Consider the following 15,720-nt stretch of genomic DNA (forward strand, 5'->3'; position numbering starts at 1 on the left):
TCCATCTGGGTTATAAAATACCTCAGAGAATGGGTGGATACAGCTGATTAGGATAAAAAGACATGTTGGGCTATTTGTCTAAGCCACAAAAGGAGAATTTGTAAGACTTGATAGTTTCAGATGCTTAGCATTTAGCTGTGTTGTAGAGAAGAATAATAAAAGCCATTAATGATTACAGCATGCTGAAAATTGGCATCTGAAGGTATCAGGAGAAGGCTGAGTTGTCTGCAGTAGTGCAACAAATAAACTTGAAAGGTAGCAAGCTGACACACTGGGTTGCACTTCAGGATTTGGAGAGCATATTTGTTTTTGACTTCTGCAAACAGTGTGTAGAATCAAGAATATTTTATCTAAAATGGTAACTTATTTATTTCCTACATCCACATCCTAAAATGTATCACTTTAAAATATGTTTAAATAAAAAATGCAGTAGTTTGTTACAGGGTATTTTTCTTTTCTTACCTGAAGAAAAAAAAAAAAAACTCTAGGAAATATATTTGCTGTGTTGTTCACAGATGCAAATTAGAAATTATGACTCTCATCCCAGTTTATGCAATCTCTTTATTCCCACTATGTGTGCTCAGTACTATGTAAAAGCCATAATTAATGAGAAAGTGTGAGGTCCTTTAAGACAGTTACCTGGCACTGTCTTCAGCCTGCTTCTCTGGGGAGCAGTATTTTGATTATTTGTCTTCTCTTTCAGTCTCTCTGGGGCTGATGTCATACTTCCAGTATCAGAGGAATTGTGCAGCAGTAAATCCAGGCTGTGCCAGTCGCCTCCTCTCTTTGGTAGGTACAGTTTAAGATTACAGAGACCCTCCTTGCTCTCTTGCTGTCTGCTCTGAACTGAACATATACCCTTCAGAACCACAGGTTTTCAGCAGGTAGGTAAGTACCTGGCAGATCTATTCTGTCTATTGCATGACAACCAGAAATTGCACATGATTTTATAGTTAACTGTTTAACTTCAGCTACAAGAGCCCTTACTTCCAGATGCATCAGAAAGTGTCTGGGTTTGGGAGGGAGAATTCATGAGAATTTGTGTTATTTTACTTGGAGAGGGATGTATTTGCTCCTCCACACCCCTGTTAAAGAGTAGGCCATTGTGCTGTCACCACGTTTGTCTGGGTTCTGGTAAATCAGCTGAGTTACAAGAGATGAGATCTATTTCTTCATCTAGACTGTGTTTCCTACCTGGCTTTAAGGCTGTCCTCTGAACACACATGCACATTTATGGCTGTGAGAGAAGGTACAGAGTAGATGCCAAGTGGTCTTTCCACAGTTTTACAGTTCAGTCCATAGTTGATCTGAGAAAGATTAATTTATTCCCATTCTTAATTTGGCTGGCATCAGATGTCCTATAGAAATTCCAAGATGTGTACTTGAATGTGCCACAAAATTGGCACATTCTGGTTCCTGAGCTCAGAGACATCTCTGCAGAGCAAAACTTTGAGGAATTTGGGGCTGTTGCAGTAGGTCTGTCTAATCTGTGTGTGCACAGGGGGATTAAAAGCATAGGGGCAGCATCTCATCTTGCCCTGGTGAAGGTGATGAACATATCTCACATATCTCAGCCAGAGCATCTCTAATGGCACAAACAAATACTACTTGAAAACAATGTGGATTCACTCTGGCAATCCCTGCAGAGACACCAGCTTTAGGCTGCTGAGATCAAACAGCCTGAAGTACCTGGAAAGCTGGTCACCACATTTCACACCAGATGAAACATGAAGCTGTGTAATCTGCAGGGATCATAAACAGAAATAGTAAATTCTTAAAAAAACAGATATAGGAAAATATTTCTTGTATGAGAATAGTAAACAAATGTAATTCCTTCCAAATCCCAACAGCTTCTGAAATTGTTCTCTGAGCAGAAACATTTATGTCATGGATAATACTCTAAATATAACACAGCCTCTGATTTTCTTCCTCCCTTACTCTGCTTTTCACCTGGTCAACTGTTTCAAGGCTCCGTGCTGAAATTGACAGTTCTTAGCCATACACTGTAGCCACAATGGGATGTTCAGCTGTGGGTGATCACCTCCAGAAAAGCATGAGAGAACACAGATTTTGGTGGAGGAAGAGTGCAATTGGTAGTTATCCTCAGAGTTGAAATTTTTATGGAAGAGAACAGTGTTCAATGCATTGCCCCTAGATTATCACTACAATCAAACTAAAAATAGTAGAAGAAAACCATCCATTTCAGGACCAAGAATACTTTCCTTTGTATAATTAGGTTCTGCAGACTTCATAATGAGTGTCTGTGTCTCCCTCATTATCCTCAGAACACACTGTGGAAGATAATCAGTCCTGCTCGCTTTGTTTTTCATTTTTTATTATCTCTCTTGAAGATTTAAATTCAACATTATCTACTTAAAATATTTGTATGTGGAGGCAGAAGTCTGCTACATTCTCTGCGTAGGATATTTTTGCTGAGGTGCAAGGGCATTTGAAACACACCTGTGGAACAAGACGCTTGCTCTTTTCTGTTAGTATTTAAAATGAGGTCTCTGATTTTGTGTGTTTGGTTCTAGATAACTGTCAAATTTTTACATTGCCACAGGACACGTGGAAGCTGTCCATGCTTAGAGACTGGTAGCTGCTGATGGTAGCTGCTGGTAGCTGCTGGCTTTTCTGCTCCTGATCCTGGTGTACTGTGAAAAAAACAGGCATGGATGACAATCATGCATACTCATAAAGAGCTTTAACAGTGCTAGATGTATGGTTGGACTCAAAAGGAAATGTAGGAAGCAAAGCCTTGCCAGGACTCCAACTGGAGCAATATTTGCCTTCGAGTTCTGCCCTTCATTCTTTATTCAGTTGTGGACTGCTAACAAATTTCCAGTAGGAAAGCAGGCTCCCCTATCCAGCAGATATTAATTGCCAGGTAATAGAATTCCTTTTCTAACCCTAAAAGGGTACTCAAGTCTCAGAACTAAAACAATTGCTGTCAGGCCTCCCATTGTGAACAGTGTAATATCTGTCATTCTTCAGGTTACTGAAGAGAACAAGAACCTCCCTCTGAAACTGGCTGAAGGCTGTTTCACCTCTCTAAAAGGCATCCCCTCCAGGTAATACAAAGTCACCCTTGTGGTTCCCATTCTCACTTTGCCCGTCACCCGGGAGGAAGTGGCTGCAAGAAAGGAAACCTAAGTCTTGGACTCCTCCTTATCTTAGAGAGGTGCTGGTCCTTCGGCAGTGGTTAAATGAAGATCTTTTCTGGGGCAGGGCTAGGGCAACAGTCCTGAAGTACAGAGTAAACTGATAGAGGCTACTGTGCTACCTTTGAGAGGTGATGAGAGAGACTGGGTAGCATGTGGGGAAGGGTTGGAGGAACTCCAGAAATCTTAAATTATTTCTGGTTGTGTTTGGGGTTAAAGTCTGAGGCAGTGGTACTGTATATATTGCATAAAAAGTATCTGCATAAGGTTGGCAAGAGGTAGCTAATATCCATGCTGAGCCTATGTTGATGGCAGAGAGGTGATGGATGGCATTTGTAGGATAGACTCAAAAAACCCGCAGACCTCCGTGGGTACTTTGTTAGCAGAGTGAGTGATGCCCTTTTTCCTATTAAACCTAAAACGCCCACATTCTCTTTTATTGACAAAAGTCTTTGCAAAAGGAGTGAGATTCAAAAGCCAAGCAGCTTACGTTTATTCCGCTGGTTGCAACCTCCGGGAGGAACACGGTGGATCCGCAGGGAATGCCGCGACAGGCGCGGGGCGCGCGGCTGGGGCAGCAGCGCCACCTGCGGGCTGGCGCGGGCACTGCGCGCGTGGCGGCAGCAGCGCTCCCGAGCTCTGCGTCGTTTCAACGCCTGCGGTTCCTGCGGTTTTCCGGCGTCTGCGCAGCGAACTGAGGAGGGGCTTTGGTGACACAGCTTTTGTACTCGTGGTATTATTTAATACCGTTTTAAAATCGAGCTTGTTACTGCTCGACAGAACAATTTTGTTCTGCATTTGCTGCTGAGTAAGAAGAATAAGTAAAAGCCTTATGTGGATATCACCTGCTTAACTTAAAACGTTAATTTAAAAGTCTGTTTGTACTGTTGTATATGTTTAACAAATATATGCTTATTTCACAAGGGTGGTCAAATGAGTGATCTCCTGGAAGAAAACTGCAAGAAAAGCTATTCTTCCCAGGAAACATCTGCAGAAAAAGATGTGTCTCCTGCTGAGGACTGCTCAATAAGACACAGAATTTCGGTATGACTTCTCCAGTACTATTTTATTATCATGATACTTTAAATTGCCTTCAATTTGTTCACTCATTACAAAAATAAAGAGCTGGAGTTAAGAGGGAAATATCAGTAACAAGAACATGGGTGAAATGGATTAAGTTTGTGGTGCAGTGATTTAGAGGGCTGAGAGCAATTCTGAGTAAGTAGGGAAACAGAAGAGTAGTCTTAGAGGAAGGAATATCACCATACCTTATTATTCTTTTGCAGCTTCAAATTGCATTATTTATGATCATGAATGGTGATGATGCTGAAAATCTACCCCAGAGTCCAAAGCAGACATGTCTGAATAAGGTGCATGAGATTGCCCTGTATGTTTTTAGGAGAATGTAGCTGAAGATGCGCAGCATCACTACCTTGGGAAAAAAGTGCACTCAAGTGCGTGGACATTCCTGAATCACTGTGTCACCAGACTGGGCTGAATGGTCACTGCTTTCCCCTGAGAAACAGCGAAAGTTTTCAATTTTTTGTAGAAAATCACTGTAAACTCTGATAGGAACGACACCTTCTGAGGAAGCTGAGAGATAGCAAGGTAGCTCTATTTGCATAACAGGAGAAAAATATAAATTTGTATGTATTTTTGTGCCTTTACATAATGAATGACAAGTGTATGGTCAAAGCTTACAGTCATTGTTGCCTTTCTGATTGCAAAGGCGTGCGACCTGGTTCCGATGAAACAGCACGGCGACCTAATCCTCACGGTCGCTCGGGCCAGTAACAAGACGCTAACACCAATGTGGTGGACGGTTAAAAGGCATTTATTGCTTCATCTCGTGGGGTTATATACTCTAGCGTACTTCACTATGTCAGGAGGGGGTCTTACAACACTTCCTGGGTTAGTAGAGAGTGGAAAGTTACTGGCCATGTTAGTGGGGGCTACACATTCCAAGGGTGATGGCTTATCTTAGGGGATTAGGGAAGAGACATTCCTGTAACTTTCCGTAACAGCCCGAAATCTTCCGAGCACCTTTCCCTACCTACTACATCTCCCCCCCCTCTTTCACAAAAGAATGAGGTAATTATATACATAGGCAGAAGGTTGGGGCTTTGACAAGGGAAAAAGGGTTTGGAAAACTGAGTAAGATTTGCCAGGCAAGTTTAGGAAGTCTTGTGACTGGCAGTGTTCCCTGATGAATTCACAGCATTTGATGTTGGCCTACGAACAGGATGTTAGTCCGTTTTAGGCGGGTTTGAACGAATGAGACTAGTTTGTTCAGCAGGCATGGTCCAAAGGTAATAGCTAAAAGTAGCATTGCCAATGGGCCTACCAAAGTAGAAATTAGGGTGGTTAACCATGGTGATCGGTTGAACCAGGATTCGAACCAGCCCTGCTGAGCTTCCCTGTCTTTCTGTCTCTGAGCCAGTCTGTTTCGGAGTTCTGCCATGGAGTCTCTGACGACTCCAGTGTGGTCCGCGTAGAAGCAGCATTTCTCTTTCAAGGTGGCGCACAGGCCTCCTTGCTGCATGAACAGGAGGTCCAGTCCTCGCCTGTTCTGCAGGACCACTTCTGAGAGCGAGGAGACTGACTTCTCTAGGTAGGAAATGGATTTCTCAATCCTCTGCAAGTCCTCCTCAATGGTCATCTGTAGCTGAGACAGACCTTGATGTTGCATCGCTAGGGCTGAGACACCTGTCGCTGTTCCAGCTGCTCCTAGGCCGAGCAGCATTGCGATAGTTATACTTGTCATTATTTCTCTTTTGTGGAGCCGGCTGGGTTCCTCAAAAAGGTTATACACCTCTTCGTCTGAGTGGTACAGGACCCTAGGAACAATCAGAACTTGGACACAGAAGTCGTTAGAATCATTGAATTTGGGAAGAAATACACAAGGACCTACTCCAGATCTCTGACAAACCCACATCCCAGACGCGGATGGGACTACCCACTTACTGTTTTTCCGGCTGGGCTTTACAACTTTCGTGCAGACATTGCCTTTTCGCTTGGCTAGGGCTGCATTTCCAAAGCATCTGCCTCGACCTGTAACTTGACTTAGGGTAATACCTCTGCGGGGTGTGTCCCATCTGCACTGGTGAGGTGCATCAGCTGTGGAGTAACTGAATGGAGTGTTTAAAGCAACTCCTTCATAGAAAGGGGGTTTGACATCATAACAAAGCCAGCAGGAATCGGTTAGGTTAGGGTTAGATTCGTTCAGGGATAGAAAGGTAGCTTCTAGCATGCGAAGGATTGGGTCTGAGTCCGATTCGGCTGGACGGCCTACGTGGAAGGCTTCCGCTTCGCCGGTTGGGACGTCGGTGACCTTTGTGGGCAAGGCTTTGGGGTAGGTCATGTTTCTCCCTGTCTGCGTGCTTTTAATCACCTTGTTGGGTCCAACCGCTTGGGATGCCGATGGTTGGAGCCTGGTAATTCGCACGTTCACCCACTCTTTCGACCCTTGAAGGACCACTGTCCATGCTTTGCCCACTGCCCAACTAGGGTGATCAGGCTGCAAGACTGTCATGTTATAGTGTGTGCATTTCTGAATTCTAGGGATTTTATGGCTGTTTCGATGGAAGTTTCCGGGTACAAAGAGGGGTGTTTTGCAACCTGCGGGTGCCCAGGTGAACTGTAGGAACTTGTCGGGCTCTTGTGGGTCCCACCCAGGCCCTGACGGCCTGGTATCTGTAACTATGGTTTCGCAGCCCCAGTACCCACAGTATCCCCACCCAGGGTAATTACAGTAACCTTTTCCTGGGTTTGAAGCTGGGCACTAGTAGGATAGGTACATGTGTGTGGAGTGTGGGGAATAGGGGTCTACCTTTGGTTGTCCTGGAAATAGATCGGTAATACGAAGCACGAAGGATGGGGTGTTCGATGTGGTGATGTCTTTGAGCACCTTGTCGCTGGTAAGGTGTCGTAAGACCCACCTGAATGGCTGATGTGGGTAGTGGTCTGGGCTGGCTTGTCCTCTGGCAACAAGCCCCAACAGCAAAATCGCACAGACATATCGTTGATGCTTGGGTCTCACCCGTGCGGGTTTCTCGGGTGCTGTCTGACGGCTTGGTGGTGTGTCTCGTTCCTCTGGAAGGGGCATGTACGTGTTACGTGGACGCCCCTTCAGCATGTCCTGTAAACAGAAACTCACAATTCACATTAGTCTCATCCTGCTCATTGTGAAGGTCAGGTTTGATTGACTTAAGTGGACACCACCTGATTTTGCCGTCCTTTTTGACAGCTGCGTACCCTCGTCCCGTGAGCATCAACCTCCAGCCCCGTTCCAATCGCCTAGCTCATTTTTAATTACAACCTGCGGGTCCTCCTCTAGCGCTCGGGAGGCTCAGTGTTTTTGAACGGGACAGTTTGCTTCATTTCCTCTAGGGAATTGATTCAATGCTAACAACGCGGTTGCTAGTATACGTGCTTGCTCTCCTGAGGGAATGGAGTTGGTAAAGCCTTCTGCTTTTGCCAACACCTCTATCCTGGTTTTCAGGGTTTGATTTGCTCGCTCAACTATGGCCTGCCCAGTGCTGTTATATGGGATACCTTGCACTAATGTGATCCCCCATTTGGAGGCGAATTCTTGCACTGGTTTAGAAGTGAAATTGGAACCATTGTCTGTTTTGATCTGCTTGGGGATACCAAGCCACGCTATGGCTGTTAGCCAGTGCTGAATTGTGGCTTTAGAGTTAGTTTTGTGATGCTGTGTGGCTACGATCGTTCCGCTGAACGTGTCCACTGTCACTGCAAGCTATGCTCAAGGCTTCAGCAGTTGACACAAGGTGAAGTCCGACTGCCAGATTTCTGAGGGCTTGAGACCTCTTGGGTTGACCCCACTGGTCCACAGGGGTGACTTCTGGCAGTGAGGACAGGTAGCCACTACATGTTTTGCATCTGCTGTCGTGATTCCGCATCTCTTTGCCAGTGCTTTGGGTCCGATGTGGAGGGACTCGTGCAGTTGACGAGCTTCCTGCAACGTCCAGACGCCTTTTGCTGCGGCGTCTGCCTTGTCATTGCCGGTCTGGAAGTAACCTTTGACTGGGTTGTGACTGTTGACGTGAATAACGGATATGGTGCTCTGTCGTGAGGAGAGTGCTTCTTCCAGCATTAGGGCTGCTTATGATGTTGACACACCTGGTCCTGCCATGGCTAGGCAGAGCCTTGCCACGAATATAGAGTCTGTTACGATGTTGAGGTGCTCGTCTTGGAAGAGTCCGCACGCCAAGACTACTGCTGCTGCTTCCAGTTGCTTCACTGACAGTGTGGGGTCACATGCTTTGATGCAATGCTATTGCTCTCCTGTCTGCCACACTGCTGTCACGGTAGAAGTCGTGGAGGAAGCGTCTGTGAAGACTGTTGGTCCTGGCTGTGGCCTGTCCATGACCTTTGCCGGCATGTCTATGTTGACTATGGTCAGCAACTGAGTCCAAGGTGGCTTGGTGGAGTAGGAGATTTCTCCTCCGAAGCCGGTGAGAGCAAGGGCCAGGTGCTCCGAGATTGTGGTTGACTCTGTGGTCGTCTGCTTGCGGAAAGGAACATGGATTCTTCTTGGCTCAGTCCCTAGGTGTTTCAAGGCGAGTTTCCTGCCTTTCATGATGAGGTTAGCGATGCATTCTACTCCTGGGGAAAATGCACGAGCAGGTCTTCCAAGGACTACCCATTGGATCAGTTGGGCCTTTTCAGAAGGTCCTTGGGCTAGTGCTCGCACTCCCCCCTTTGGCGTGAAATGCACGTATAAGTCCAGGGGCATCGCTGGGTTCCATCTGGCAAGTGTGCCAGTGGACATCTGCTGTTCAATGAAGTTGAGGGAGCTCGCTGCTTGCGGTGTTAGGTTCTTGGGTTCCCAGGGGTGCTTTCCTTTCAGGAGGTCATACAAAGAGTCCATGACCTCGGGAGGAATCAGGACGATGTTGCAAAGCCACTGCAGCGATCCTACCAGGCATTGCACGTCGTGGAGCGTCTTGATGTCTCGGTGGACCTTCACCTTGGGGGGTGTCACGTAGGCGCTTGTGATCCTCACTCCCAGGAAGGTGACGCAGGGTCCTCTCTTGATCTTTACGCTCGCAATCTCGAAGCCGTTGGCCTGGAGGATCTCTGTGATTGTGGATACCAGGTGATCTACTTGGCTTGCCGATGGTGCTGAGACTAGGATGTCGTCCATGTACTGGATGATGGTTGCGGTGGGATAGGAGTGTCGGACTGGCGTCAGTGCTCTGTCCACGGTGATCTGGCAAATGGTTGGGCTGTCTACTATGCCTTGGGGTAACACTTTCCACTGGAAACGCAGGTTAGGCCGCTTGCCGTTTGGGAAGACTACGGAAAAGGCGAATCGTTCTCTGTCCTCAGGATGCAAGGGTATTGAAAAGAAACAGTCTTTAATGTCCAACACTGCACATGGCTGTCCTTCAGGGATGGCTGAGTTCATGGGTAGCAACGTCTGAACTGGACCTATGGGTCGGATTGTTTTGTTCACTTTTCTCAGGTCGTGGACTAGGCGATAGCCTTCTCCAGACCTTTTGGGAATTACAAACACAGGGGTATTCTATGGGCTTATGGAGGGTTCTATGTGACCCTTTTGCAGTTCGCGTTCAACTAGTTCTAATAATGCTGCCACTCGAGGCTCTGACAGGGGCCACTGCTCGACCCATACGGGGTCTGATGATTTCCAAGTCAATTTGATTGGCAGCAGAGGGTGTACGGCAGTGGCCCTCATTATAAATTTGTGATCCTGACTTCAAGCATGGCAAGGACATCCCTTCCTATTAGGGGTGGAGAATTTTGCAAAATGTAGGGGTAAATTGCAACTGTTTGTTCTGGTCCCTTTTTTGTGTGAAGTGTTATAGGCACCAGCTGGGTGCTTTTCCATGCCCTGGATTGTCCCCCCACCCCGTTCACCGGAGGGACTTCTTTAATTTGCCAATGTCTGGGCCAGTGTGATTGGGGAAAAATCGTGCAGTCTGATCCTGTGTCTGCCAAAAACTGAAGCCCTAAAACGTGAGGGTCCTGACTGCCGTAGAGGCGACATGTCCCCCACACCCTCAGGGGCTCCTTCCCTAATTTCATGACCAGGGCCACCCAGGGGTTCCGCTCTGGAACGTCCCCTGCTGACCCTGTGACACTGGCGCAGTTTGTGGCGCTGGAGGGTGAGTAAGTGCCGCTGGTGGTGCTGCACAGTTCTGCCACTGTATGGCTGGTGGGGATGTAAAACTGATTGCTTCCTGCGTAAACCTGGGGTATGAGGGTCCTCTGCCCCACTGGGGGTTGGGATAGATGGGCCGTCTCGCAGTGGGAGGAGGCTGAGTATGGCCCGCGCGCCCCCTCCCCCTTCCGTTTCCCCGGGGCCTGGATCTGCATTCCCTGGCCACGTGACCCTTCTTCCCACAGCTCTAGCAGGTCGGTCTTTGGCGCTGTTGGGTCGAGGGTGCTGCCACGGGCTGCAGTGCTGGCTGGGGACAGCTTGCTGCGACATGACCTGCCTGGCCGCACCTCAAGCATGCCATGGCATTGGTTATGGTATGAACCGCTGCCTGCATAGGTGTTAACTGCTCTTCCTTCACTACATGCTTGATCATGTCAGCCAGGCTGGCCCCTGTTGGCAGAGAGCGCAGGATATCTTTGGTGACGGTGTTACACTGCTGTCTTAGGCAGTCTGTCACCACAGGTCCTCTTGCAGCTGCAGGCAGGGTAGAAGAGTCGATCGCAGCTTGCAAACGGTCTACAAACTGTGTAAGGCCTTCACTTTCCCCCTGCTTAATTGTAGACCATGGTGCTGGTTTGTCCACCACTCGAGAAACGGCTCGTATAGCCTCTCTAGCTGCTCTAGTTGTTGCCTTGACCTCTTCTGCCGTGAGCTGTGCCGCCTGCTGCTGCGGCGTAGCCACGTTATCATGCTTCCCTAGCAGTCTGGACAGGCTGGACCTGTGCAGTGGCTGTCCCTGCCCTGAAGCTCGGGCTAGCGCAGCTGCGCAGTGATCTGACCACTCTTGCTGAAATACAATTAGCCCCGCCCCGTCAAAGGCATGCGGGTTACCTGCGAGATATCAAAAGGCAGCATATCGTCATTACTAAAAAGACCATCCACCAGTGTGGACACAACCGCTGAGCTAATCCCCTTTTCCTGAATCGCTTTAACCACCGCTTGCACCTCTTTTGTATTTAGCGGGGTGTAATTCTGCCTTTGATTACGCTGCGAGCCGGTAACTCATACCGGGAACGCGTGGATTGTGGCTGCTGGTGTCCACTCCGCGCATGCAACCTTTATTTTACCCCAGTCAGTGAGTTTGTACTGTGATTGTTTCCCTACATTGTTAAAAGCTTTGCTCGGTTTCGCTGAAAACCTCATTAATTCTGTTTCTGAGTCCATGTCGGACTCGGAGTTCTCCGTAGAGCTAGCCGCGGAGCTATCACTCCACTCAGTGTCGGAAGCAGACTGCTGGTGCACTTCCGGTTTGCTATGTCGTTTTGTTGGGCTCCGATCCCGCCCTGCCTTCCGGGGGTGGAGTCGGCCTTCCCCTCGGGTTCGGCCCCTCTCCGCCTCCTGGGTCCGGCCCCTCCCCTCCTCCCAGGGGTGGCGCCGTCCTGCCTCCTGGGGGCGGTCCCGTTCCCACCCCCTGGGCTCGCCCTGCCTCCCCCAGGGAGGAATCTCTCCCTTATAGGGTAGCATTAGGAGTGGTTCCCGATCTTGTGTCCGCCCCCTCTCGCTCCCCTGCGCATGCACGATCGCGGAGATCGGCAGGTCCGGACTGAGCATGCGCTCTCTGCCGGTCTCTCGCGCGTGCGCGCTCGCGCGGATTCGCACTCCCGCATTTGTCGCGGCGCGTGGTTCCGGGCCCCGCCCCTCCCCTGGGTCACCGGTGCCATTTTCAAACCCATACGGCGGCGGGAGGGCCGCTCCGGCCCACGCATCCGCGCTGGCCGCTTTTTCGGCGTTCCTCGCGTCCTCCGTCAGCATTCCAAGTTTCCTGCTCTTCTACTGCCTTGCGTAGGGCTTCTTCTACCTTCCCTCACGCTTTTAGGCTTTTTCCACTGCCGGTGGACTTAGTATCCTCTGCTAGAACGGCAGTACAGTTCCCCCACACCTCCGAGTTTAATTTATCAACGGGACGCTGTATCGCGCCCAATTCCAGGAGCCTTGCAATAGCAAGATATAAATTCTTGGATTCACATTTAATTCCCCATTGTTCATGCATCAGACTTACGACCTTCGTTAGGGCGTTCATGCCTTTCACGGGTCCCAGGGGCGTCCCCCTTGTCTCACGGTAGTCGGTCCGGCCGCTGCCGCCGCTGTCCTCGTCCAGGCGAAACCCCGTCACCCGAGTTTTTTCTTTCCCTTTCCCGGGTTTCGGCACCACTTGTTGCCTTTCTGATTGCAAAGGCGTGCGACCTGGTTCCGATGAAACAGACGCTAACACCAATGTGGTGGACAGTTAAAAGGCATTTATTGCTTCATCTCGTGGGGTTATATACTCTAGGGTACTTCACTATGTCAGGAGGGGGTCTTACAACACTTCCTGGGTTAGTAGAGAGTGGAAAGTTACTGGCCATGTTAGTGGGGGCTACACATTCCAAGGGTGATGGCTTATCTTAGGGGATTAGGGAAGAGACATTCCTGTAACTTTCCGTAACAGCCCAAAATCTTCCGAGCGCCTTTCCCTATCTACTACAAGTCATTGTCCAAAGAGAAATTGTTTGACATGATGCTTATGTTTGCAGTGACTTTAGAAGTATCTGTCAACATATATGGACTATGTGGAATGGAAATACACAGAGATAATATTTTAGCTTCCAAAAGTATTTAACAGTTTTAACTAATTGTAAACATGAATTCCATAAAATTGGCAGAAAAATGCATCCTCATTTCTCAGAAAACCGTGCTCAGTTGAGCTTCTTTGTTTTCTTTTTCTGTGTTGGGAGTTTTTTTCTCATACTTCTCACTTGTGCAAATGTTTCCTTACAGTACTAGTTGCTCCTTCAGACATTTTTCTTGCCCTCAGATTGTTTGGACATAGATAGTTTCTAGGCATCTGAGGGAACAGTGAAAATAAGAATGAATCCATTTGAGATGCTTATCATAATAGTACTTGTTTTTTACATTTTAGATGAAGATGAATAACAAAACACATAATTCTGCCTCTCACATGGCAACTTGCAAACTCCATGCCGCTGTACCAGAGTCACGTGTTCAGAGTCATGATTGTTCCATCTCCAGTCAGGATGCTCAGTCGGTAAAAGGAATACTTGATTAATAGTTAGACAAGAAAACATTTTAAACATTCAATATGATCTTATAAATTATCAGGAATATTAATTTTAATGTCATTCAGAAGCCAGTGAGGACACTTGGCAGCTAATAAATATGTTTTCCAATTGTACTAATTACAAACTTTCTGTTGTTCATTTATAGCAAAAACTCGAGAAACAATTAAAATGCTTAGCCTTTCAAAATCCAGGACCTCAGGTAGCTGACTTCAATCCTGAAACTAGACAGCAGAAAAAGAAAGCATGCATGTCACAGATGAAACAAAAATTTTTTTATGAGTCCAAGTAAGACCTCTAATTTACTACCTGATTTACTTTTAAAAATGGCTGGTAGGCTGTTCACTGAACCTAAATGAAATTAATAAAAGCAATGTATTTTGCAGAGTGATTTCTTGAAAGCCATATTGGGAAAACAAGATATTTCTGGGTGACTTTAAGGGAATTTTTATATAGCATGGCATGCATTCATTTTTTAGTACCAATGGCTGTTGCTGCAGTTAGGATGTAATGCTGGTATTTCATTTTGCTGTGAGTTTGTTAAAGACTAAATACTTCTTGTACAGATGTTTTCCACATGTGATTGGTTTAGTGTCTGAATGCATTGAAGCCTTGTCTAAAAATAATTTCTGTTCTCTTTCACAGATTTACGAAGAAGTATGACAAACATGGCAGGTTGCTTTTTAATGGCATAGATTTATGTGATTGCCTGGAAATGGACTGCCTGGGTTGCTTCTATCCTTGCCCCAAATGCAACTCAAACAAATGTGGGCCAGAATGTCGCTGCAATAGAAAATGGGTTTATGATACGATTGAGACTGAAGCTGGGGATGTGATCAGTGAGCTACCATTTTTTGTCCCTGACTGATAACGTTGTGTTACGTTTTGTGCCTGAGCATTGTTGTTTTTAGTTCATGTTTTATTGAAGTAAATCACCACATGGCAGATGTGCTTGTGCTTTTTTATTGCTGCCTACCTAGCAAATTTTACCATTCTCTATCAAGTAAAAGTGTGTATTTCATTCTTCCTCATCCTTGTGAGCATTGCTGAGGGACCTAGTTAATCATTTCTAAATCCTGACATTCTAAAATTGAAGGTATCTGAACTGTTATGGGAAGATAATTTTCTTACCCTGGGAAGCTGAACTGCAATACTAGTAATGAGGGTTTTTTGCCAATTTCTCTGCTTGTTCAATTACTCAGATGTGCGACACAGCTCTTTCTTTTGTGTAGGCTTGTCCAAGAGTCTTCTGATCCTGATGAATTCATTCCTCGTATAGGTGAGGTAGTAGGCATTTGAGATGACACTGTTCTTTGAAACTAGGTCACTACTTTCCATGTCTGTCTGTATATTAAGCAAAGGAGAGTGGACACAACTCTGTCTCAGCAATTCTTTCTTGCTGTCCAGGTTGAAAAACTGAAACCAACACGTACAATCCGCACTATTTTTTTACAGCATTTGGCACATTAAATGTCCACTGGTCATTAATTATATGGCTAAACAGAGTGGATATTTTTCTTTCTGGACAGAAAAATCTCTTTAGTTCCAGAAGTTTTCTCTTCATGTAAGACATGACGGGTTTTAAATACAATGACTTACACCCAGTCTTCTTATGAGGTAGGTATTCTCATTCATGATAATCATCCACACCCTTTTTGAGGAGTGAGGGTCCCTCTAGATCTTGAAGGCAAGAAGGCTGCAGATGGTTGCAGGTGATTTCCAGGAGCATGCTGCTAGTGGGGGAATCATTCCTTGGGCCTAGTCCTTGTTTGTTTTTGAGGAGGTTGTCCCATGGCACTACTTTTCTCCCTTACCACAGGCTATTCTCTGTGAAAAGACCATTTGCTCAAAGATATCTTCCAATACAAGAAACTTGGAAACAGATCCCAAGAATGTCTTAACACCAAAATTTCCTTCTGACTTGCTGCCTTGGAAAGATTTATTGTTCCTTTTGGCTAACGACACCTTAAACTGGTATCATGCAGGCAGCATGGGCAACAAGCTAGAGGAGCTGGAAGCCATTGTGCAGTGGGAATGCATGATGGTGACACAGTCACCATCAATGAAACATGGTGGGACAACTTGCATGCCTGGAGTGCTGTGATAGATGGCTGTAAACTTTTCAGAAGGGATGGGTGAGGAAGGAGAGGTGGGGACATAGCCATTTAGGTTAGGAAGTTTTGGCTGTCTCAAGCTCAATGATTGTGACAATAGGGTTGAGTGTTTCTGGGCAAGAAACAGAGAAAAGGACAACAAGGCAGATATCCTGGTAGGCATGCATTGTAGACCACCAAAC

The 15,720-nt window shown here is 46.8% G+C and overlaps 1 protein-coding gene across 3 annotated transcripts; it reads left to right on the top strand.

The window, feature by feature from the left end:
* The first annotated feature begins 3,008 nt into the window (after positions 1-3,008).
* ARL14EPL (ADP ribosylation factor like GTPase 14 effector protein like) lies at positions 3,009-14,878 on the top strand. 3 transcript variants are annotated; one of them, XM_038124698.1, is made up of 4 exons: positions 3,009-3,071; positions 4,086-4,205; positions 13,573-13,712; positions 14,070-14,878. In XM_038124698.1, the coding sequence occupies exons 2-4, from the start codon at positions 4,095-4,097 to the stop codon at positions 14,290-14,292; spliced, it is 474 nt and encodes a 157-aa protein (XP_037980626.1). In that variant the 5' UTR covers positions 3,009-3,071; positions 4,086-4,094; the 3' UTR covers positions 14,293-14,878. The 3 variants fall into 3 exon arrangements, with proteins under 3 accessions (XP_037980626.1, XP_037980624.1, XP_037980625.1); XM_038124696.1 differs by lacking the exon at positions 3,009-3,071 and adding an exon at positions 3,728-3,894; XM_038124697.1 differs by lacking the exon at positions 3,009-3,071 and adding an exon at positions 3,856-3,969.
* Positions 14,879-15,720: the final 842 nt, after the last annotated feature.

This window comes from Motacilla alba, chromosome Z, assembly GCF_015832195.1.
Source record: "Motacilla alba alba isolate MOTALB_02 chromosome Z, Motacilla_alba_V1.0_pri, whole genome shotgun sequence".
Lineage (NCBI taxonomy): Eukaryota > Metazoa > Chordata > Aves > Passeriformes > Motacillidae > Motacilla > Motacilla alba.

Excerpts from the sequence above, each read along its gene's own strand:
- ARL14EPL (XM_038124698.1), top strand. The coding sequence starts at position 4,095 with ATGAGTGATCTCCTGGAAGAAAACTGCAAGAAAAGCTATTCTTCCCAG. Across the intron at positions 4,206-13,572 it reads CAATAAGACACAGAATTTCG|CAAAAACTCGAGAAACAATT; the intron begins GTATGACTTCTC and ends GTTCATTTATAG. Across the intron at positions 13,713-14,069 it reads AAATTTTTTTATGAGTCCAA|ATTTACGAAGAAGTATGACA; the intron begins GTAAGACCTCTA and ends TCTCTTTCACAG.